Consider the following 26,245-nt stretch of genomic DNA (forward strand, 5'->3'; position numbering starts at 1 on the left):
AAAACTCATTATCTTTTGAGTCCAGCTGTTAAGAATATAGAATTATATTGTATTTCCATCTGCAATAAAGCAGGAGCTTTAGCTCTTTTTGAACTATGTCTAGGTGGATTGCATATTTAGTTGCCCTCATAGCTCCTCCTGTTTCAAAATAAAAACATCTTTCAAAATCATTGCATTTTCAGAACTCTTTCATTTGAAGTGACCTGGTTTCCTCCAACTGGAAGAGCTTAACATAACAAAGAGAGAGGATTCTCTTTTTCTATTCCTCCCAGCCAAGAATGGCTTGTACATACTTATATAAGTACAAAATTTCACCTTGAAACCCAAATTCTAAAGGACTTCAGAAAGCTTAGAAAACCCAACAGGAGAATGAAGCCTTCTTCTGACCACTGTTAAAAACAGAAGTGGTGTGTCCTGTAGCAATGTGTATGGTGAAAATTTCTGTACCAATACAGTTACGAGCGTATGTTCACCCTAAGGCTCTGTACAAAAACCTGCCTAACAAAAACGCACATGCTACATAGAAAAGAAAAAGCAGTGTGTGAGTAGTTTGTTCAGTCTGATATTCTGATACAGGTCTGATATTCCGAACTGTAGATAGCTACTTTTTAGTAAGCTATTCACACAGGGTGTCAAATACACACACACGCCTTAAAAATGTGGGGTTTGGAATAGAAGTGGCAACCAGGTTCTTCAGGTACTAATGCCATGCTAGGAGAAGACATGTCTTAATCCACAAGATTATATACATTTGACTCCAATTGTCCAGCTGCCTTCAACCCCTGTCTCTTTTCCAGCCTGAATTCTCCTCTGGACATGCAGTTGTTCAATACCCAAGATCAACTTTCAGCATTTCTTGAGGGTGACCCATAGACTTTAGTTTTAAAACCTTCCATATGAAGTATTATAAAGACTATACATACATGTGGTTGTGCTGACTACTTACTGTAACTACTGAGCCAAAAGCAAAAATTGACAATCACTCTGAAGTTATTTCCTCAGGTTGGCCAGTATGGAGTTGCCTGTTCCAAGTCTCTCACTAAAAGTTTCCAGTGCTTTGAGTGTTTAATCCTTAGTGCTTAGCTCCCCAGCTGAGAATAAAGAAAGTATAATCAAATAATCTTCAGATTATTCAGCTACCCAGAGAAGGTCCAAAAAAAAAAAAAAAAAAAAAAAGCGCCAAACCCAACTTATATTTTGGCTTATACCACATTGCCCTGGTATATTGCACCAGAATGCCACCACCACATTCAAGGGGAACTCAACTTTTCTTCAGCAGTTTTGGCAACTGAAAAATTGCTGGACACATCTCGCTTGCAAGGGAATGATAGGGTGTTTTTTTTTTTTTTTATAATCCTATCTGATCAAAATCAATAAACTAACTAAGCCTGTTGATATACAAGAAAGCTGTTGACTTTTTTGGAACTATTCTTAAAAACTTAATGAAAAAGAAAACTCTGCTGTCACTGAACATCTGGGCAACATGGCATAGGGGAGCTACCACTGCTAACGTGGCATCACTGCCACTGATGACCAGCTGCCGTATAAAAATGTCTTTGCTCTCAAGGGAGTAACAGGCAGTGAACATACGCTCTCCTTTAACTGTCAGTGTTGCAAAATCTACCCCAAACAGAAGTTAAGTCAAGCTCTTCTCTGCTTGGAAGAGATGTAACAGATTCTCACAACAGGTTACCTGCTTGGAGGATAGGATTTTTTTCTAATGATTGTGAAAAAAGTGTATCCAATTATAAAATTTCATTCCAGGAGAAAGACTAATTGGACACTTAACAGCTTTCTTCACTTCTGTTTTCATACACAAGCAGGAACTCTATCACTTTCAATTGCTCTGTGTAATTCTTTTCTTGAAAACAGGACTGGAATTTGACCAGACATAGAATAAATCAGAAATTACAAAACAGCATGAAATTCTGTGAAGATGGTCCTTCTGCTGTGGTGCTACGGGTACCATGAAGGGCTGTTAAGTGAAGGCAGGTACATGCTGAAATACACAAGACATGATTTATTGAGAAAGTTTATTTTATTGGCTTACAGGTCACACCCACCTCTTTATTAAAAAAGCTCTTAGTCAACTTAAAAAATTACCAAAGTATAGTATACGTATTTGGAAACTTCTCAACTGATCCCTCTCTTATTCCCCTCTCCTGTTTGAACACTTCCTTCTTGCTTGTTACATTCTAGCAGACAAAAGTGCAAATACAATACTACACACCTGCTGAACTGAGAGATCCTGATTTTTCAACAATATTAATGCAAGGCTTTTCCATGCTCCAGCAAAGCAAGGATTCGGCGAGATTTTGAAGGGGTTTGAAAAAGGAAGATACCAAGAGGTTTTAGAGAACAAGACAGATATTACTGAAATAAAATTGTAGATTACTGTTTTGTTAATATATTTGACCAAAAATTTACCTTCATTCAGTCCTTTTCAGGTACTTCAGTACTGAACTATCTGTAGTAGTATTATGACAAGTAAGTGCAGCTCCTTTCAAAGACATGGCTTATAGAGGTTTATTATCAGCAGAATCAGGGTACGGCTCAAGTATTTTCCTTTCAAGGTACAGCGAGAATTTTACTCACCCTTTAATACATACCTCCACCCCTTTTGCATGTAAGATGTCTAGAACTTACAGTGACTCAATCGCAGCAAATCAGGTTTTGAATATATGGCAATGTAAGCAAGACAACTGATAATCTAGATAACTTGGCTTCCTGCTGTGCTGAGTAAGTTTGTTTTTATAGCAGACATTCTCATTTAAATGTAGACACTGCAAAATATTACAGCTCTTTATAAGTGTTCTTAGTTTTAATGAGTTTTAACAAGAACACTTGTTCTTAGTTTTAATAATATTTAATTAAAGCTTGCTATTTTGCTGGAACTGAGACACCAAGGAAAGAACCTGCTCCGAGGCTTTAATTTGTTTAGTCCCCAGGTATGCTGCACTATTACTGGCTGTTTCCTCTAAGAAATACCGGTAGTTTACCATCATGCCACAAGAAGCAGCAATGCCCCGAGGGCTTGTGTCTGCCATCCAGTTTATCCGCCACATCACGGAGCCATTCTGAAGATGAAAATTTGCTACTGGATTAAGAGCATAGCCACGATGTTTCTCTCCATACAAATACCAGGCACAGAGTCGCATAAATGGTGAATGGAGCACTTGAACTAATTTTTCTGATCTCACCCACTCATTGTTATTTAAGACTTTCTTTAGTGTTTCAGTAGTAGAATCTCCTGTGATCTCAGAGATTTCTTGCCGTTCTGATTCTGTAAAAACTTCATTTCTTGCCAGTTCTTTTGTTTGCGAGGAGAGGAGACCAACAAGCCATTTTGTGAATCCCGGGATAGGTGAAAGAGTAGAAAAAGCTTTTATCTGAGGAAACTCTTTCTGCAGACAAAAGGAGAGAAGAAAAATTCATGAGTTTTGTCATGATTGACAATGAGAAGTTTGAGTGAAAGAACAGCTGATACCCTTCACTTGGTGTCAAGCAAAGACTAGAGATTCTGAGAATTAACTGATACACACAGACACCAAAAAAAAAAAAGAAAAAAATCACCCTGCCAGTAACAGGTTAGCGACTAGAAAGCACTTGGAGAATGAAGAAACTTTTAACACTGACTGAATTACAGTCCACACACACAATCTATATAAAAGTACTTATGCAGTACTTACCAACACTACATTCTGGTATGTCATTTTATAGGCAGAAATAAACAAATACAACTGCATGTCATAAAGAGGTTAATCAGAGGAATAAGATTTTTTTAAAAAAATAAACATACAACTTTTCAAAACCTTTTAGATATAATTTATTTTTCTATGTAACTATCTTTTTTTAAATCAAGGACAGTTTACTATTTCAGTCTATTTTAAAATCAGGAGAGGTACAATTTCCAGATTTTAACAGAAAGAAGTATCTTCTGAAGTTCTGAAAGAGGTTTTTTTACACAGGCCAGCTACTTTTCATGCTATTCTCAAACTATAAACTTCATTGATAAAATAGCAAGAAATATATACGTGCGGTGAAAAAATTAATCACACAGTTTAATACTTGTTTTAACAAAATAAAACTTCTTCTCCTGCTAATTTATGAGTAAAAACTGTTAACTATGTAATCACGTAAAGTGAAACATACATAAGGAAAAGTGGGTGTTAGTTTTGGGGCACACCAACATGAAGAATAGAGAAGGTTGTTAAACTCAGTGTCACTTGGAATTAACAAAAATTACATCAGCCAACCCTGCTGAAGGAGCGGGGAGGCAAGGAACAGAGGGAAGACGGAGCTGAACTGAAACAACCACAGTGTTGTTTTAATTACTGTTCATATAGGAAGAAGTGGTAAGAACCAAGACATTTATCAACATTATAGAAGCATCTTAATGTCAACAGAAAATTGTCTTTAAATGACTACAAAATGCATTTTTTCCTACTTCGAGTATTACCAAGATAACCATTAAAAAGTCATCATCACTCAGACGCTGCCTTACGCTGGCAAATGTTAATGGAACGCATGCTGCTAGGCTGTTTGTACTGCACCTGCGCTGTCGCATCCTCAGGTACCACGGTGCTCCGCACAGCGCTGCCATCTGCGTTCTATTTCCTGAGGATGCCGAAGCCAGGGAACACAGTCCTGGCACACCTCCGCTACAGACTGGAGCCAAGCACCATTTCTAATAACTTTGATAACGGGAATAATATTCAGCTGGTTATTTACAACATCTTTTTCCTTCCCACACAGAGCTTCCCAAATAGCTTACCGCTGTTCTGCTGCCTTCCGGCACTACGATACACCAGCCAACTCAGATCTACCACCTCTTCAGTTTTGTGACTTATAATTGCATAAACTGAATAACCTCACTTGCTCCCCTTATCTGAAGTTCTCTGGCTATTACACAGATACATAAGTCAAAGAATTCTTCTTTTGGGACCAGACAGGAACAAGAAAGTCAGACCAAGTTACAAAGAAACACCCCCGTTTGATCTCGTTAGAGAACTGGATAAAGCAAAAAGCAAATTATTTCATAAAAACACTCATTTCTGTGTCTTACTGAAGAAAACAACCATTTATGTAATCAGAGAGACCAGGAGCTCCTGACTGTGTCATATGCTCAACTGCTTTAGGTACTGTGGTCAGATAATGTAATACTAGTATAGCATTGATCTCCTGTGACTTGATTTCAAGTCTCCACTAAAGGACATGATGGTATTTTATTTTTTAAGAGTAATTCTGAAGCATAAGTCTGTAACAAGATCTATGAAATACAACTATCAGGTTCCATCACATATGCATTTCATAAAAGAAAAAGTATTATTTGGAATTGACATAAAGAGATGCCTGTGGAAGACAATTCCTGCTGATACCTTAGCACCTCTTTGTACAATTTCAGAGAATATAGCATTTATAAACCAAAACAGTTTATTAGGGTTGTGCTCTTACTGCAGGCCATGGCTACAAGAGGCATGGATATAGGAAATATGTTCTAATTAAAAGAATGTTTCTTGGAGTAGACAGCTCAGCCTTTTTAGAAAAGTTCCCCCTCAGCTTTTGAAAAAAGAGAGCAATGACCACAGTAAATTAAAAAAAAATATTTGGGAGCAGAAAAAGGGCAACAATGAGAACAGAACAATGCAACTCCATACACTTGAAAAATCTTTCCCTTCCCAACCCCATGCTAAATACTTCCCCATGGATATAAAGACTATTTATCCACAAATCAATTCAAAATAACTTTATAAAATTTGAAGACAGAATCAAATGCACTCCCTAAATCTTGCTTTTATCACCTTTCATCCACCTCCTTGTAGGGTTTCTGAATCAAGGAGTATACCTAATCATCACATTTGGGATCCACTTCTCTTTAAAGCAGCAGGATCTTAACTAGCATGGTAGAAGAGAGCTATGCTCAGATGCCCCCCTTGCCAGCTACACTCTCCTTGACTGAACACTAGCTCCCACCAAAGACACTACTAGCACAAAACCACAAATCTCCTGGAGAAGGAGGAGGGAGAAAGATGGCACAGAAGTGAATTTTTAAAGGCTACTGGAAAAATAACTTCAAGATACTTGTTCCTGGAGAAAAAGCTGATAGCTTGCAGTTTTGTCAAGATGGTAACGAGCAGCATCACTTGCTACCTTCATTTCTCCAACAGCACACTGAAAGCTGACCAGCGGTGACTGTAACGTGACTGGCCATAGCTTAGCTGCTGAGACAGTCTGCTGTCAAGTAATTTGACTTTTTGCATGTCAGCTCTTACTGTGACTAGATGAATTTCTGCCCAGAAGCGAGGGCCACAACTCCCTTCTGAAGATTCAATGACCCAGGACCCTTCTGCCTGTCCACACAATAATGATGGATGACAACTCAGCAACTGTCTAGGATGTGACAGACCTGCAAATGAACCTTAAGGTACAGAAACACAAACCTGTAATCTGTAATAAGAAGTACCCTTGTCATGTCAGCATCCTTAAGCAGCAGCAAGCTCCCCCCAAAAGACACTGGTTTTCAAAACGGGGATTCATTCTTCTATGTCTTCATTCCCTGTTGAGCTTTAAAGTTCATCTCTAGTCCGTAACACAGAGAACACAAGAGAGAGGGATAAATCAGTAAAAGTTTTCAAATTAATGACATATCAATGAGAAATCTTAGATGTGCTGCTAGAGGGAGTACAGATGTTACTATTGTGCAGTGGGGGTGAAAAAGAAGAAAAATAAAAAAGAAAAAAGAGGGGGAAAAAAAGGTTGTTAGAGGTTATTTTCCTCTAGGTAGGGATTCAAGGAATACCAGATGTGTTTCTTTTTGACCTTAAGATGGGATTACATTCCTTAAAAGGTTTTCCTTTTTTTCTAACTATATTACTCATCCTATAAAAGATAGTGCCTTTGAGAATATATTGCTTAGGTCTCTTTCATGAATTCTTCAAAGATGTTTGGGGTTAAAGCCTGAGAGGGGAAGAAGGAAGGTAATGTTGAAATTTGAGAAGCAGAAACTCTTCTGTCAGGTAAAAGGAAAAACCGATTGGACCAAGAGAAAAGGCTGCTTACCACAGAGCCAAGTCTGGAAGTCTTCTGCATCATCTCTGCTAAGAAAGCAGTGTTTGAAAATACTATTTGCTACTGAACAGAGCTAACAAACAGGGCTTTTCACACAGGAGCTGAGCCATGTCCATTGCTTCCATAGGGTAACAACTCCAATCATATCTCCCAGTTTGCAAAGCCGAGAGGGTACCTATGCACCATCCACAATGACAAAAGTGTGAATGAACAATTTCTTCCCATATTTGTGTGTTAATAATAACCACTGCACAGTTCCTAATTAAGTAGCTGACACTTTGCTTCCTGGTGATTTTGACTGCTCTTCGGTTATCATTCACTTTCAGGAGTGACCTGTTCACCAAGCCCAACCCAAAATATTTATCAGGAAGTTAGTAGCTCCTACTCTATTAATAAATACAGAATGGGAAACGGCATATTTTTTACTTCTTAGGACAGATAAGACATGGGAAAGTGACCCCATTTTGAAGCTACAGTACAGACTACTACGTATCTGATAAAATGCTTGAGTTTAGGAGCTTATCTGAGGCGGCCATTTCTTGTAGAAAAATAAATAGATGCAGCGAAGTGTGTACATTTATGTTGTTGCTAAATTGATGTGCTAGTTTCTAAGGCTATTGGTGGAGAACCATTAATGTTTATTTTCTTGTCAGAAACCCACACACCATTACGAAACAGATGCTCATTTTGGTTTGGGGTAGATTTCTGGTTTTGGTCGTCTTTTAGTTTGTTTTTTTTTTTTTTCCTGCAGAAGAGCGCAGATTTCCCCTATTATCCATCTCTCATCTGAAACTGTCTTGCACTCTGAAAGCTGTAGTCCAAGGTCACATTTTTCATCAATGAAAGCAAAGCCTGTTTTGGAAATCATCATCTCCCCAGGTCACCTAGATCAAATTAAGGTAGCAATTATCAACAGTCCAACCAGAAAGCTAAAACCTGCCAACAATTGTTAAGCATTCTATTGAGTCACATAGTAGCTATCAGTTCTCTCCCCCAAATGCCACAGGCTATAAAATTCTAAGCAGTTTTCTCAAAGGCTTCACCACAGTTATCTGTGTCTGTCATCTGCAGGCTGAATTGCTATGATGTACCTTCTGCGGGGCTACAGACCATTTAGAGTGGCTATAAACACATTCTGAATTAAACGTCTGTCTAATGAGAAATCTATCTGTCTACGCATTCACCAGCACCTATCAGCTTGCTAAAAATGCATCTGCCTGCTTGTTTTCCAGCACCCAATGTGGGGGTTGTTTGTTTTCTTACTAGTTGTCTGAAATTGTTTCAAAATCCAATTCATTTCTGGGAACAATACAAGCTTAAATTTAAGAAATACAAGAGATTATTTCTGTTGTCTGCTCCCTGCTTTATATACATTAATATAACCAAGAGACTACACAGAATGCATGGGCAGCCTATTCTCAGATTTGTGCAGGGAGAACTGGGACCAAAGTGCTATCAGTGGACTAATGAATTCATCCCACTGCTTGCCCGAAAATAATCCAAACAGAAGATGCTCAGATAAAATCAGAAGCCTGTTTATAAAACCCTTCTAAATTATTTATGTAGCAAACTTTTGTCAAGCAACTACCAAAAAAAGGATAATCTCCTATTTAGAGCGGTATACTTTCTCCCAGGATGCCCTTTGTACGCGACACAAGCTACATCCCCCTAAGGTGCTATTCTGATCTCCATTATATCCCTCCCCTTTACCCAATTACATTACAATACCTGTGGCAAATGCCAAATCATAATGTCTAGGTAGATATTAAGGATTCAAACTGCTAACAGTGCACATATAAAGAGATGAAACTGAGGACCCATTTCTGTGACTCAACTTCATACGTCCTCCATCTGCTTAAATTAGTGAAAGACTCAAAAGCAGGGGCCATTAACTTCTATGCAGTGCCTCAAACTAACAGTGCTTAACATTGAGGGTTGTAATATTCGCCAGAGTCTCTACTGCTGCAGTTTTCCTAACAGTCCTAATAAAAACCCATTTGCAAGAAATACTTTCATGAGGGAATCTGACAGTCTTTGAAGGTGAGAAGTGCTACCCTACCCATGTTCATTTTAGCAGCGTATGTGACCAGTTCAGGTGAATTAGCAAGAAGATTTCTAAAAAAATAAGCTCTATCTTAATAGTCCATCAATGAGATTTTCTTTTAAGGGATCTGGTACCAATTGAATTTATAGACATAACTTTGTAGTGCAGATACCTGCTAGATCAATGCTGCAGCAGAGTTTTTAAAAATCTTGCCAAATAAAGCCTTCAATGGTGGAAAAAAGAGTGGCTATTAGCATATTTCTAACTTAGTGCATGTCTTTTTCCAATCTAATGATATACATTCATGACAGGTCCAATTTGGAGCTTTTCTTACGAAGAATGACAGCTCAGAATTCAGTTTTGAGGTTACAATGGCACTTACAAGTAGAAGTGTCAGAGCAGGTTAAGTTAAGGTAAAGCCAGATAAAGGGTTTTTACTAGAGGATAAAAAAAAGTTTTAAGAGTTTGCAGTGCCTTGGGAAAATAAGAATCAAATAACATCCTGCAGATCAAACAGATGCCCACAAAAGTTAACTTGAACAAATGGCAAGTTATAAAAGTGTATTAATCATCAAAGATTCAAATATAATGAAAAACAAAATCCTCGACCTCTTCAAATGGTCTCCTTTTCCCAAAGCATTTTATTATCAGTTAAATTAGAGAGTCTCAATTTATGTAACCTGGAACACTTGGCGATTTAGCAGCACTTTAAGTAAAGATTTGTTTATTGCAAAGCCATGCAAAGGTTACATAGAAAATCCTCTTCCTATCAGAGACCTCAACTATCTATTTTAACAAAGGCTGCTGGAAGCTTGCTTAATGGGATGTAATTTTTGACCCAAGATTTTTTTGCTGAGGCTAAATTGTTTCAGCTGCTGTCACCAAGTCAACTCAGCACTACTGCTATACCATTTGCTATACCATTTGTCCCTTTTGAAGTAAGTGACTATAATGCTGCTCCAAAGAATTATGTCCAGCCTGAACACAGACAACCTTGGAAAGTCCTTTGCTTACACGTGACCAGAGAGAAAGAGAGCACGTGTGGGCTATTAATGTGCTGAAGTAGGACTTCCAGAATTTTGGGAGACAGGTAAAACAGGTATGCCTCGCTCATCATATGCCCTGCCTTTGCCCTGAACAATCTAACTTTGTAGAAATTTCACAGTGTAAGTATTTTGAAGCTGAAATACACAGGGGTTCTCTCCACTGAAAGGTGAACTCCACTGAGATGGGAGTCACAACATTTACAACAAAAGCTGAATGACTAGGCATTACAGAAGTACATCAAATAGTTCTGATAACAACAGGATGATGATTTAGGGTCAAATTTTAGAACTTGCACGTACGTTAAGTATGGTATGTCTATTTTCCTTTATAACTCACTCATAGCTTTTTTAGTGTTATAAGCAATTTAGTGATGGACAAATACGTTGTCAATAGGGTTATTCTATGAGAACAACTCAATTATCCAGAAATTATTTTTCAGATGTGAAAGCAGATAACTGCATGAATTCATTCCAATTTCCCCTCTGTCAAGATCAGACAGATGGCACAACCTAATTATACCTGGACTACTGCACTTTAGACAATTAATCTAAAAGCCATTCTGATAGCAAGAAGCAACAAAATTCAGCCAAATATCAATTAAAAAAAAAAAAATAAAAAACTTCAGGGCAGCCAGCTATGATTCAGTAGTTGACTAATCAATCATTTTGTAGTAGCAGAAATTTGGTGCATCTAATTTTAAGTTATTTTTGTAAGTAGAAATGAAGTTCTAAATCACAAACAGTTTTCTGGACATCATTACTAATCCAGATGTTGGAACAATGAATATAAACACAAGTAGTGATCATTACTTTCAAGTGGTAGCTTTGTTAATAATTTAAGTAGTAAAGACTATTAAATAATATACTCAACACAGAAATATGACTGTCTCTTTCACACCACTCTGTATATAAATTAATGCATTTTTATTTCTTTCTCCAGTTGCTTGGAAGAAGGTTCTACAAGAAGAAGTCCTATAAAACATTAACGATAATCCCACACCATGCAATGATATTATATAAATTCATAGAACTGACTTGCATGAAGTAACTGATTCCTCTGACTTTCAGATGTTAAAGACATCTTCACGACATTGCAAGAAATCTGGGCAATCTCTTCTTTTTTTTTTTTTTTTTTTTTAAATAGACATATTCAAGGCAAGCATGCAAACTGCATACATAACCAGTGGCAATTCAATATAACAAACAAGAAAACAAATTAATTAGTGTACAAGAAGTACTTTTGTTACTGGAGCAGGCATAAAATTTGAAAAAGGAACAGTCAGGTACATTGAAGAGACAAGATGATCAGGGGCCTGGAAGGGAGCCTGTTAGCATGCATTAAAAATGCCCCAGCCACTCAACTGAGAGACAGGAGTGAATCTCATAATACACTATGTTGCAAAATACAGCTCTATGAAAGCTACCTTCAACAGAAATGTACTAAATTGATTTTTTAGCAACCTATGCACATGATTAGGCAAACACAAGTAATTCATGCAATACATGTCAACTGTGTAAGAGTAGCTACATTTGGCAGACATTAAGCAACAGCAGAAAATGTTCTTGCAACTCTTTACACATCTTCAAAGGCTGACTGGTAAGAAGCTACAAGTGTAGGGCAAGACCTAGCAGCTCCTTGCCTTGAGCAATGACGAAAAATGGAAACTAAACCAGCAATGTAAGGGGAGCACGTTGGCCAAACAGCATCTTAAGTCCACCCTGCCACACCTACCTGCAGCTCTTTCACAACCCGTTTGATGAGGTAAGTCCCAAGTTCCACACCTTGCAGCCCCTGATGAGTCAAATTGATTGAGTAGAAAATTGCTGTTGTAATTTTGTCTGTATCTTCTGTTTCTAAAGGTGGCCCTTCTTTCACTATGGCCTGGGAAAATAAGAATAACATAAAAAAAAGGTTAGTAGTTATTATCATCGTTATGGGGAGAGGGCCTTTCTTTTTAACTTTCAAATGCGTTAACACTTTTCCCCACTGTTTTATTCATTACCCTCTGTGAGAAACAACAAAAATCTAATCAAAAAGTAGAAAGAAGAGCTGCTTATCCATTAGCAAGTGCAGGAAATAATTGTAATGTGGTTTAAAATTTTCAGAAGTAATCATAACCGCTTTGAAGTTTTAATCTCATTTGCTATCTTTTCTTATGTATTTCTTATCTGTTATTATTCTTCTTGCACTTGAGCAAAACCGCAAAATTTGAACTGACATAACAGAGGAGATATACAGAATATCCCTGTAATTTTTAAGTACCAATTCTCTCATCTCTTAAAAAAAAAATGAAACAAAACCAAATACTCCCAAATTATAAGGAATTACAGATTTTTAAAAGATGTACATTGCAATTTAAGCACTTTGCTGCATATTAAATGCATCAGTGACTGTACCTGGATGCTGCTGGAGATATCACTGGTTAGTGCAACATGCAAGACAATCAATGGTTCTCCTGGGATTGCACAGTGAGAAAAAAAGTAGCATCTTCTATATGACCCAACTCGACGCTTCATATCAACCCAGTTTCTAACAGGATGCACAGCTTCAGAACTCAATGAGAAAATAAAAAAAGTAATTTTTTTTTTTTCATTTAAAAACAGAGGTCAGCTGCCAACCCTACAAGTTCAGTACTTTTCCCACTGATGTCAGTGACAAAACTCTCCAATCAAAAAAGGAGAATTGGGCTGTACGTGAGAAAAGTAAAATTCATCAGCAAACTGTGACAAAGTAGATTGTAAAGCCATATTGCGTGCCACTCTAGTTTTTCTTTGGGATGTGCTTATCACGTATCGAGATTTCACTTGCACTTTCTGTTCAGTAAAGGATATCCAACTGAGATGACTAAGTCACTGAACGAGTCTCAACACAACTCTAAAGAATTAGTTCTCCTAAGCTACAAAGTAGTCTGTTAGCACTCCCACAGCCATGTCTTCAATCATTCCAAACATTCTTTTCTCTATTACATATTGAAAGTCTAGTGTGTTTGCCAAAATACCTTGAAGATTAAGTAAAATATTACAAATTATTTTTATTTTCAAAATTTAGCTTGTGTAAGATCTCTTTTCTTTGCCTCATCAACATTTAAGTCGTACTTTCAGAACTCTTTAGAGATTCATTCTTCTTCACACTTTTTATATGACAAAATGCTACACAACATAATTTTGATTCAGTCATCTTTAACTTCATCACTACAATTTTCAATATTTGACAGAAATTCAGGAATTCAGAAATAAATGTTGCAGATTTTAAGGAGTGTTCATAAAAAACAAGGTGCTCTCTTCACATATAGTTTACAAGTAATTCTATGCACCTCACCGCTTCCAGCCAGGAAGGGGAACCTCACTACGTTAGAAGCAGAACATGCTCTTGAGTGTTGGGCACCCCATGCTGCATCAGTCTTAAATACTGATTCTCCACCAACACTGCTGGAGTAGACTGAGGGGAGAAGAAGGTGGCAGTGGCGATGGAGGTGGCAGCAGCACCTGTGGGGGGAAAGGGAGTACGAGAAGGCAGTGCTGCAAGAATCTAGGTTTGTAGGAAAAGTAAGAGCAGCACCTCTGGGAATGTGGGAAGAGTAACTGAGAAGGCTGGGAGAAAAGACAGCAGTCTAAGAGTGCAATATGTAAGCTAAAGGATCGAACTATGGGACCATTTACTTAATTCAGTTTTTAAAGTGTGCTCTTTAGTGCGCTAAATGCAACTATTCCCTAATTATACTTTGCTTACGGTTCACTATTGAAAAAGCAGTATCTTGAAAACGGAGGATCTATGCAGTCACAAGCATTTCATCAACAAGCCTTACAAACTTCTAGCACTTACTCACTAATTTTCTGGAGTACTTCACAAGGTGATTGCCAAGTGACCCGTTCCAAGTTCAGGAATCCTGTTGAGAACCACTCTGAAAGCATGTTCTTTAGGACTCCATTCATTTCCTGCAAACAAAAGAAAGATGAACTTATCTGCTAAATAAGCTAGGTAGAACATATGAATGCGAATAAAGATAACCTTCATTATTTCAAACTACAACACTGGGAAGTTCAAGGAAGCAAATGCATCTGTTTGAGAAGATTAACCACATAATAGTTCAGCTTTCCTCACACAGGACTAAAACAATGAAAATGTTTAGACACTGTCTATAGTAAACTGCAGACAGGGAAATGGAAGATAATGCAAAACAACGCAGATGAAAAGCAGACAATAAATAGAAGTATTTGAGCAGTCTTGACAATAAGGCCACAGCTGCACAGGTGCTCAGATTTAAATACCATGAAAAAAAAGTCATGGGAAATTTGATGAAAATAAGGACTTGAATTTCACTATAATTTTCTACATCTGAATCTGAGTATTCAGCAGTCCATGCCTTAGGAAGACTATTAGCACTAGCTTATTAATATAAGCAACCAACCCACCAAATTAAAATTTTCCAGGTCTTTACCATATTTTATTAGTCATCTCTACTTTATTAAACATTTTTTCCATTGCTCTTTATGAGAAAGATACAGAATAGCTATTTAGTCCTGCGCTTTCAGCACCATGATTAACACATGCAACTTTCCACTTCTGACAGATCTACAAGGCACATAACGTATCTACTGGAGGTGACTGGAACACATACAGGCACATTTAGGCATCAGGAAACTACACAAATGCTTTACTTTGGACTTTAGCACAGATTGCACAACTTGGCACAGGAGCTACACATGCCCGCTCAGGATGATAAATTAGAAAATGAGTGTCTTCGAACGGGATGCCCGTAGGCTTTACAGAATTATTCTTCTCTGCAAGAATGAAAAATTTTTGAGCAAGAAAAACAAAAGCAACAGCATAAGACTACAGAACTCAAAAATCACAACAGATCTGGAACAGTATGATAGAGAATTAAAGCCAACTGTAATTTCAAATACTTTCAGAAACATTCATCGTGATAATGAATTTTATATTCCCTACTAATTTCCTGCTGCCTGTAAAGATTGTCCTGTCTCAAATTCTTTGAGTTTAGAAAGTATTCTTAAAGTCAGCACAGCATGCATACCCCTTAAAGAGATTCTAGAACTTATTTTTCTTTCTTACATTTGCTTTGTATATAGGACACAGTGTGATACCAGCACCAGCTTACCAACAGCCTGATCAGAAACGTAGGCTTACCTGAAACTAACTTAATAACCATCTATTTAAAAACAAAACCTCTCCATCTTCTATTCAGACCTTTATTAAATAGCTACTGTTGTACATAAAATAGACAAATATTATGCTCCAATGTACTCTAGCTTGCTACATTTAAGCAAAACAACAGAAAAAAAATATAAATCTATCCAGAAAACACTTACTACTTAAAACATCTTTCCAAAGCTGAGGTGTAGTCTCAGGACTTTCACAAAAAAGCAAAAATATTTCCTATTGTAACTTAACAAAGAGTAAGTTGCAGAGGCACTTGTCGAAAGACACGCTTTGGCCAACAGGAACCTTCTTTGATGTAACTGCTACAAGTATTCCAAGATTGTAAAAAAAGGACAGTTTTATTCTTTAATGCAACATACTAGAAAAACTAAAAGTTTCAAACGCTGACTATGCTTGCAGCCAACTGTGATCAGGTATTTCAATCTATGCCAATCCACCCAAACTTATAATTAAATTAACTCCTCTCATAAAAAATCCTAGAGTAAAGTTGCTAGTAATGACCACGGTCATGGAGTTTGCAAGGTAAATTCCTAACAAATCTGGCTCTTTTCCATACCTGAAGTGCAGAGTCAAATTTTCCTTCAGTTCCCCCTTTTCCTACCTACTCCTTCTATGCTTACTGAATTCTGTTAGTGAAATACATAGGCTTTTGTTTGGCATCTATCTTTGTTAATACAGAAATGGCTACTATACAAACCATCTAGAAGAAAACAGCCATTCATCTGCATAGAACAATTCTGTCATGCATGAAAATTTTATGCTACTTTTCTGTATTTTTTCAGTAGCATCCTCAAATATGTAAGAAAAGAGCTCACTTATTGAAGCATAAACTGACATATACTTCAAACAGTGAAAATGTCAACTGCATTGTTCCAAATACAGGGAGTATCCATGAACTATTCCATGAGGTCAACCCAGCTTTGTAAATTATTTTTTTATTGGTCTTTCTCAGTAGAGCTCTCTTTCAGTTATATAATCAACTGTGCTGAAAGTCTTCTGCCAAATTGTACTCCCACCTGCACCTGTACCACAATGCTGAACCAAGCCTGCATATGCTAGTAAAAAAAAAAAAAAAAAGCTGTTAAATGAATATGAAACTGAAATAATACAAAGAAAATTCACCTTAAGTACATTTATAGAGTAAGCAATCCCCACTGGAACACAATGGAAGCCACATAATGTATGGCACCAGCATAAAAAGAAACCTCTGAAAAACCACAGATACGTGACTATCTGCAACAAGTGCCACTGAAGAACTGAGAGAAATGAAGGATCACATTAAATGAAATCCACCCTAGGAACAGACAGTCTTCACAATTTTTCACTGATGTTTTGAATCAAATGTTCCTGCCTTCTCTGTCTCAAGGTAACACTGTCCTACACAACAATAGTTCGGGGAGGGGGAGGAAGTAACATAATAGATGACATTAAAAAGGACCAGATTAGCTATGTCAAAAATTTGCAACTAGGCTAGTTAAGAGGGACATATGCAGTATACTTCCCCTGCCTAATAAATGGATCTATTGCACATTTATAGCAAGTCTGATGATTTGGGGGGCTTACTGGGCATGTATGTTAAACCTGTGCTGCCTTACTACCTCAAAAGAGCAGACTATTTCTGTAATATGACATCGCTGTGAAAAACACATAATTAGAATAGAATAGAATCATTAAGGTTGGAAAGGACCTCTGAGATCATCTAGTCCGTCCAACCATCAACCCAACACCCCCATGCCCACTAAACCATGTCCCAAAGTGCCACGTCTGCCCGTTTTCTGAACGCCTCCAGGGATGGGGACTCCCCCACCTCTCTGGGCAGCCTGTTCCAATGCCTGACTACTCTTTCAGTAAAGAAATTTCTCCTAATATCCAACCTCCCCTGGCGCAGCTTGAGGCCATTTCCTCTCGTCCTACCGCTGGTTACTTGGGAGAAGAGACCAACACCCACCTCACTACACCCTCCTTTCAGGTAGCTGTAGAGAGCGATAAGGTCCCCTTAGCCTCCTCTTCTCCACACTAAACTATCCCAACTGGGTTTTTTTTCCCCCAATACATTTTTCCTCTCGAACTGTACAGTTATAAGTGTCCTAAAGAAGTATATTCTGATTGTTTTGTTTATTCCAGCTTTAAGGTACTTGCCTTGTGAATCCTTGCTTCTGCACAGCTCTAAAGTTTTTAGAAAATAACCATAAATCATTTTCGTCAAATACACCTTGGTGTAGTGAAAGTCTCCAGGTATTTCAGGATCATTTATTTTGTTTTCTTCTGTAAGGGCACACTGTAAGCCAGAAAAATAAGCTGGAGTTGTCAGATGTGGGGTCACATTAACAGATTCCTATGGCTCTCTTGTCATCCATCTGCTTTTTGGAGCACCATTTCAAGCTGCAGTCTAGCAGCTAGGAGGGAAAACTGCTGATGGCTGCACTCCTGCTAGTCATTATTTTGAACACTGCTCTGCATCTATCGGCAGTAACATGGCTCAGATGGCAACGAGTGACTTGGGAGAAAGCCAGTTATACTACATGGAAACTGGTGAAAGTGGAAAACATAGGAATCGGACGCGTTTTGCTTTGTCGAAGCACTGACAGGTTTAGCAAGCATGCTCCATACGATGGGACATAATAATGCCCAACTGAACTGAAGGCTACCTGTCAGGATGCAGAATGCATTATAGAGCTACTTTAGGTCCAAGATACAGCTGTACAAAAGCAATGCAATTGTAACCAAAGAAGAAAGTGAAGCAGATGTGATTTTGGAAGAAAGGAATATCATTTGTGGGGAATTACAACTCCAATTCAAATCATGTCAGTTGTAAATAATAATGCTTTATAAAACAACAGGGCAGCATGCAGGCCGAAGAATTAGAATAGTTCCAGTTAGAAGGGACCTACAATGATCACCTCGTCCAACCACAACTGTGTACGTCGACAAAACTTCCTACTGTCGAAAGACATAAAACACTTTATACCATCCAAAACTGTGTTTAATTCAAGTCAACTTAACAAAATTCTGAGCTGTGTTAATATCACAGTATATGCTAAGTTTCTGAAAAGCTTAACTCCAACAATGCCAGTCTCAAGTTGGGTTCTCTTCTAAATTTAGCGGTAAGTAAATTCTTACTTTCATAGAATCATAGAATCATTTCAAGTCATGAAATTACATCTCCAAAATTTCATTAAAAAGAAAAAAAAGCACACATTTATTATTCAGCATCCCAATTTCAAATTTGAGCAACAAGACATACTCAGAACAGTATTTGAAATTACCAGCTATGCTTCAGTTTCTATTAGCCGAGTATAATAAATTGTGATAATTTTTTTTTCATGCCACGTTCTTGCTACAAGATAGCAAATTACAGGCTTTTTGATCTTCATATCAGGTCCCTATTTATTGGGCAACAAATGGGAAAACTCTTATGAAAAACTTGATTTTTTTATTAAGCTAAACTGCCTCTCTGATGAGGGAACTATTTCCATTTCCCTCTCAAACTACTAAAAAATAAAATACCCGTTACAATGAAAATTCATATGCAGATATTTACAGATAAACATAATATGAAACAGCAGTAACTAACACTCCATGCGTATCAAACAGATGGCTCGGTTATTGTTAGTTGCTGGTTAGATACCCGACAGGGCTACAAGAGAAGTATTCTGCCAGCCTCACAAGAGTCGAGTTTTTCCATGGCTGTGGAATGTTTGCGGTTTTTATCCTGATATGATTCATTTGGGCATACTGACTTATAGACCTACTCTGACATTGCCAAGTGTTTAAAAATGTCTTTGGTTTTTTTACAAATTAGCTTCAAAATATACATACAGAATACTGCTGATGAGATACTGAAAAATATACCCATCAGCAAAACTGGATTCAACAGTGTGACACAAATAAGAGGGGACTGTTTTTCTGCTTTTTTATTGCTAATAGTAATTACTGCAGTGGTAATGGTAGTGCTGAAAATTTCACTGGCTCTTATGTTTTATATTGTTTGATGTCTTAGTCTTTTAAAAAAAAAAAAATCCCCCCCCATTGTTGCTCATTTAGACAATAACTAAAGTGTGCACAAGCATTTTGAAGTGACTTAATCACCTGTATACGTTACATTACTGTAATCTGTTGAACAAACACAAAATAGAAATGCTTCATCAACAAATATCTAACAGTCCAAGATGCTTCCGTATTGATATGTTTTGAGGAAATAGAAAAATATTTTATATTTACAACACAGCAGCAGGTAATCCTTGTTTTAATAGGTCTTTCAAAATGCAAAGTAAAAACTAAGGTCTAAGATTTTAGACGGTCTAGGCAAAACCAAAATCCCAGTAGGCCATATAATGCATTCTGTAATTTTCCTCCAGCATCAAGAAGATCTATTTAATTTTATTTCCACATTTCCTTGTCAGTGCAGATACAAATACAAAGAAGTTATAAAATTCTTGTTGCACATTTGCCGTTATGTATGTTAGAATTTAAATCAAATCTACAATAATGAAATGGCTATATGGGACTTTTGATAGTTTTTTATACAAAAACTTAACTTTCATTTGTTTCTCTAGTTAAGGGCTTCTTAGATCTTTAAAGCAAACTGTTTCAGTATGCAGATTCTCCATAATGCCACTGTTTCACCTGAGTGAACAGATACTCTAATCCATTGATGAATCCTCATCAAGGAGACCACAGTTCTTTCAAGGCAGTACAACCAGGTGAAATAAATACATCCTTCTGTGGATGTATGTAGGTAAAACACCTATCACTACAAATATTTCCCATCCCCAAAGCACCATGTACAGCCTACACACAAAATATTCTCCCTTAAAGCCTGTTCTACCATTTCCAATTCCTCTACTAAAATTTAAACCCATTTTCCCTGATTATACGAAGGTCAGTGTTCAAATCTGTGAGAAAGCCTTAAGAAAAAAATGTAATTCAAGGAAAAGTCCAACTATAGGTCCCTGCTGTGTTTAGGAGTAGCTGCTATAAGGGGAAAAATACCCAAACCAGTTACTTCCCCCCCCCCCACCCCCCACTAGACCAATACAAGAACAAGAAGATTACAGATACGGTCCAACTACTGCTTAATTATGGAGGCAGGTTTATTTATAAATCAATTTGACAAAAATGCTATCTTTTTCATTATCTTTTGCCAGCAACTTGAACATCCCACTGACTTTTTCTAAATCATATGGAAAGATGAAGAATATTTCAAAAGCAATAGTTGGAATGATTTGCTACCTGAAATAATAATGTTGTGCATTTTTCACCAGAGTCCATATTTCAAATGCTGAAACCGAGTAAGCAAGCAAAATATAAAAAATCTCAGGAGGAAAATGCTGGCACAGAAAAAGAAGTACTGCAGGTGAGAGGGTTTTGAACAGTAAGAGGAAGACCTACACTCAGGAACAGGTTTTCAGCAAATTTCACTCTGTGCATTGCAAGGGCTCATATAAAGACAGTGGAAAACGTGCATGTCCTTTGGTAGAAGGAAGGAACAGAACACATGAAAATGAGAGAGAAGGAAAAAACTCAAACAGCATCATGAAAAAGAACTAGGTCCAGCTTTACTGTAATTTAACTTCTCAAACCACATGTTATGTGACAGTACTGTTTTTTTGAAATGGTCATCTTCACGTTATCCATGAGGCTTACGATAGTAATAATTGATTGATATATTTAATAGAAAAGAAAACCCACCTCCAGGACAGATTATGAAAAAAATTTTTTCTTGACTGTATGTCCTGTATGTATTTTTGGTGGACCCTTTGGGAAAAAAGGCTGTATAGCTTCAAAAATAGTTTACCATTAAATTTTTGCCATCTGATTATCAAGAAACTTGTGCCAAGAGTATTCATCATCTTTCACACAACCACAGAAAGACATTTACTATGTTATAACAACTTGTCACTGAGAATACCTATAATTTTTCTGCCATGCTCTAGGTGACGATTCTGCCTTCTAATAACTAACTTAAATATAAACTAAACCTTATTTGCAGCATGTTCCTTCTCTTTGCACAATCCATCATTCTATGTATTTCTAATGTATTGTTCAGGGTTTATGTTCAAGATCTCTGGAATTCTTCCAGTAAGGTAGTCACCATTCTTCTCAATTTCTTATAACTCAGCTTTTTCAACCCAATTTGCCTTACATCGGATCCTGACAGCTAGGGCACTATGACTTCTGATTTAATGGACACTACTAAAATAGTTCAGTGACTTCAGTTCCCAGAATCTTTACAAGTCTCATAATGAGACACACTTTGGAGCACAGTGCAGGTAGGCACATGTCACACAGTACATAAAATTAGAGTAAGTTAGGCATTTGCATTTCTTCATTTAAACATCAATTCAAGAGGTGATTTATGAAAGACAACTGAGGGCATTACGAGGATGTGTATATTTGGGAGTAACTGAAGACAATACTGCACCAGTTTGCAGTACATCATCTATTTTGTTAATGATTCAGGAACAGTGAAACCAATGGAGAAACAATCACCAGGTAATTTTCATCTTCTTGTTTTAAAATGATACCTTAAGAAATTCAGGCAGACAAGAATTCATCATATGTCACAGTGAATCCTGACGTGTTAACATCCACCCAAAGTTCCAGAGCTTTTCTATACCTTTTTTCGTCTCTTTCCTGCAATTAGGGGAACCAGCAAGTTACCACTCTGAAACTGTCCACTACAAGATTCCAAAATATATGTAGTATCACAAGAAGAGTTCTCTACTCAAGACTCAAATTCTTTATTAAAAGGAAAAAACCCCTCTAACACCACCACCCCCCCCCCCCAAAATCTATAGCCTGAGTATTCTGCCACATAGTTTTCTCTGTTCTTGACATTTAGCCTCAGAACAGGTAATACAGTATCTCACACCTATGGCTTAAGGTATCAAGTTAAATACACACCTTCACACCACTTTCTTGCAAACCACTTGCACCAGCTACTGATCAGCTCCATTGCAGCAACTGTCAAGACTTCCTGCGAGCTGGGTGCTCCCTCGGGTGTTCGTAGTTATTCTGACATTTATTTGCAATAGGAGCAAATAGATTTTAAAGGCCGAGCAAGACGCTTATTTCAGAAGCGAGACATAACACCTTTCCCAGACACACTAGCAAGAACACTGGAATAGCACACAGTTCTAGGTCTTGGTTGCTGTGGAAAAGAGATGAGAATGACCTAAATGAAACTCCAAACTGGAAAGAAAGAGTATCCAGGGTAAATTCTTAGAGGCAATATGGTCACAAACAAAAACCAATGCAAACCAGTTCTAGCTTAATCTTTGCTGGCTTATGTGCTATTTATTACCAACTCTCATTTCTAGAATATATCACATTTGAAAAATAAAACTGATCAACAAGCGCAAAAAAGACTACAAGAACAGATGCGCAGACTAAACCCAGTCATACGATGAACCCAAACATTTCAAAAAATGTTTTGAGAAGACGACATAACAGAATGCTTATGACAGCCCTTTTATTGAAGCTTTAGTTTTGCACACGATATTTTCCCACTTTCAAATGGCTTTAGTATGTTTCTGAACATACCGTATTATTTGACTCATGTAGATTCAGCTGGTTTACACATTTCTATCCCACTAATTTTGCAAATTCGGTCTGTTTTTACTTAAGATGATCCAGCTGGATGTTGAATCTTACCAATGCTGTTACTACTTCAGTTATGTGATGACCACGGTTAATTGACAGCACTGACATAAAAACCATCCTTTTCTTGTCAAATTTAATTTGTATCTGAATATTGACAAACAAGTTATGGTCAGCGCATCTGACCAACTTGCTGTCTTTCTTCATTGCCTTCTGGGAGGTCCTGTCACCTCCCACCACTGTCATCTGCTACATCATTCCTTCCTCCACACTCATGTCACCTTGCTGCACCATGTAACCACTGGAGATGTTCCACCTCACCTATTTCCTACACGCTACTGAGCTAAGTCATGACAACTCCTTTCTCCTGCTGATACTCTTTATCATTAGCATGACACGGCTGCTACGTCACTTTTGGCCCCGTACCAGACTTGGGAGTCACGCCACTGTATGACACTCCTGCAGCGAGTTCCTGAGGCAGCTTGGCAGCCCCAGCATCAGCTGCATTATGCCGTGCTTTGCCAGTGTGGCACCTGCTCCGCAGCCCTAACACCGGCCCTTCACAGCTGCAGCCCAGCCTCCCGCTGCCACTTCACTTTGGAAAGCCCGCCGCTTCACACCACGGGCCGCTCCCTTCCCGCGCCATGTCAGCAAAGCCACCTCCCGCTGGTGCCACGGCCCGTGGGAAGGGGCTCTGCTCCTGCCACGCCATGGAGACCCCAGCTGTGGCCCAGCTCACGGGGCGCGCTCCAGCCCAACGCCGAAGCTCCTCGAGTGGCACCGTGAGGAGGAAGCCCCGCACCTGACGCCCTCCGGCCACCCAGCCCAGCCCTCACCTTGACGTGAGGCCCGTCCACCGCCTTGGTCGCCAGCCCCTCCACCAGGTCGCCCCTCAGCTCCACGAGGAAGCGCAGCCCGCCCTCGAGGCGGCCCAGGTGCTGGAAGAGAGCCCGGTACTGCGGGCTCAGGTAGTAGCGGAGCCGGTCCTCGGCCTGCAGCAGGGCCCCCAGCTCCCTCTGCTGCTCCCGGGCCTGCAGCACCTTGGCGCTGCACTCCGCCACCCGGCCGTGGTCCACGCCGAAGTCGCGGGCCAAGCGGGCGAGCAGCTCGGCCCTGGGCGGCCCGGCCTGCAGGGCGCGGTAGAACCGCACGAACTCCGCGCTGCGCAGCTCCGCGGGCGGCGGCGCCTTCTCCTTGGTCTCGTAGGGCGGCAGCGGCGGTACGGCGCGGCGCAGCAGCTCCTCCATGCCCGCGACGGAGGCGGCACGGGAGCCCGCCGGGCCGCGGCGCAGAGCGGCCGCCACCGAGACGCGGCGCAGCTGCCGCGGCGCCGCCCAGGGCCCTCGCAGGAGGCGCCGCGGGCTCAGACGCGGGCCCAGGCCGCCCATTCCGCGCCTCGCCCCTTGCGACAGCCGGGAACCGCCGCCGCCAGGGCCAGGCCGCAGCGCCGCCTTCGCGGCCGCCGCGGGCGGGCTGATTGGCTGGCAGCGCAGACCGACAGCCAATGGAAAGCGAGAAGAGTGTGGCGGGCTCGGGGGGTGTCGGCCGCCATCTTGAGCGTGGCGCGCAGGCGGGCGGGTCGCTGGGCCACCTCAGGGCGGCCGTGCCCGAGGGCGTTACCGGCGCCTCTTCATCGCTCGGAGCTTTTCTCTGCCTGAGTGCGCTTTGCCCGAGCCTTCCCTGTACAACCCATGGGCCCCTGTGTCTTTCTCACCTGTCGCTCCCATTTTTCCCCTGCCTATGGCTGTTCGCCTCACAGCACGCCTGTGCCTGAGGGAGAGGCCGGGGGAGAACATGGCGCTAGGCCAGATGTCGCGATGAGCCCACGGCCCTGACACAGTTAGGATGGCATCAAGGATAGCGCTGTTTAACACAGATGGCATCCAAGAAGGTTTGTCCCCATGGTCTTAACAGGGGCTCCTGGCAGCCTGCTGGCTGTCAGTTCAAGCGGCTGAGTAGTCAGGGTACAGGGCTTACTTCACAGTCCCAGGAAGCCCAGGCTGGGCCTGCTGGTATCTGCTCTGAAATAAGTACAGGAAACCACACAAATTTGATTGTGTAACTGGAGGACTGTCGTGGTTTAACCCCAGCCAGCAGCTAAGCACCACGCAGCCGCTCACTCACTCCCCGTACCCCAATGGGATGGGGGAGAGAATCAGAAAAGAAAGAGTGTGAAAAACTCCTGGGTTGAGATAGGAACAGTTTAATAATAGAAATAAAATGAAGTAAAATAGTAGTAGTAGTAATAATAATAACAATATAATAATAATAGTAATAATAATATACAGAGCAAGTGCCGCCCAATGCAATTGCTCACCACCCACCGACCGATACCCAGCCAGTTCCCGAGCAGCGATCGCTGTCCCCCTGGCCACCCCCCCCCCAGTTTCTATACTGCCCATGAGGCCATATGGTATGGAATAGCCCTTGGGGCAGTTTGGATCACCTATTCTGGCTGTGCCCCCTCCCAGTTTCTCATGCACCTGGCAGAGCATGGGAAGCTGAAAAGTCCTTGACTAGCATAAGCAGTACTTAGCAACAACTAAACCATCGGTGTGTTCTCAGCATTGTTCTCATACTAAATACAAAACACAGCACTATGCCAGCTACTAGGAAGAAAATTAACTCTATCCCAGCCGAAACCAGAACAAGGACACAGTCCTCAAAGTAGTGTGCCCTTTAGGACCTGTAGGAAAAAGCTCCAGTCATGAGCCCAAAGCCCTCTAAAGTGCACTGGGACGATCAATGAAAGAATCTAAACATACACATACTGCTCCCAGTTCAGTCTTACAAAGATGTATTTGCCTCCTTTGACATCTTATGTGCTCTGTCATTACTACTGGTACATGCCCATTAAACCAAGAAAAACACATAGGTCAGATTGATGTCAGTGAGATCAGAATTGAGCACCAATTGTCCTGACCCTCAGAAGCACAGGGAATTCCTGATTCTCAATATTCAAAGGAAGAACTGAGGAGGGAATCAAGCCCTCTCTACCACTGAAGAGACAAGTGTAAAAACAGAGCACTACCGAATTACAAATTTCTAGAACAATATGTTAAAGCTTCCCAAGGAAGGGGGGAGGAGGGGGGAACAAAAAGCTATGTGAGCAGGATAGCCCTGGGAACTGAGGGTCATAAGCTAAGCTAAGCTTAGATACCCTTAAGGGAGTGAAAGCATGACTCAGAAGCATTACAATATATGAAAAATACTTTTTAAAAACATTTGATTCCCACAGGCAATGAATTAAGTTTCAGAAATTCCCTTAACAACTTTGTAACTTCATTTTCAGCAAAAGTGAAA

The 26,245-nt window shown here is 39.7% G+C and overlaps 1 protein-coding gene across 1 annotated transcript; it reads right to left on the reverse strand.

The window, feature by feature from the left end:
- Positions 1-2,048: 2,048 nt before the first annotated feature.
- MLYCD (malonyl-CoA decarboxylase) lies at positions 2,049-24,671 on the reverse strand. Its single transcript, XM_075715280.1, is given in 10 exon segments — positions 2,049-3,404; positions 11,891-12,040; positions 12,556-12,712; positions 13,982-14,094; positions 23,779-24,336; positions 24,338-24,471; positions 24,474-24,507; positions 24,510-24,556; positions 24,559-24,613; positions 24,615-24,671. Coding segments are annotated over 10 exon segments (1,803 nt in total). The 5' UTR covers positions 24,636-24,671; the 3' UTR covers positions 2,049-2,870.
- Between the last annotated feature and the right edge of the window lie 1,574 nt (positions 24,672-26,245).

Source organism: Pelecanus crispus, chromosome 8 (assembly GCF_030463565.1).
Source record: "Pelecanus crispus isolate bPelCri1 chromosome 8, bPelCri1.pri, whole genome shotgun sequence".
Taxonomy (NCBI): Eukaryota; Metazoa; Chordata; class Aves; order Pelecaniformes; family Pelecanidae; genus Pelecanus; species Pelecanus crispus.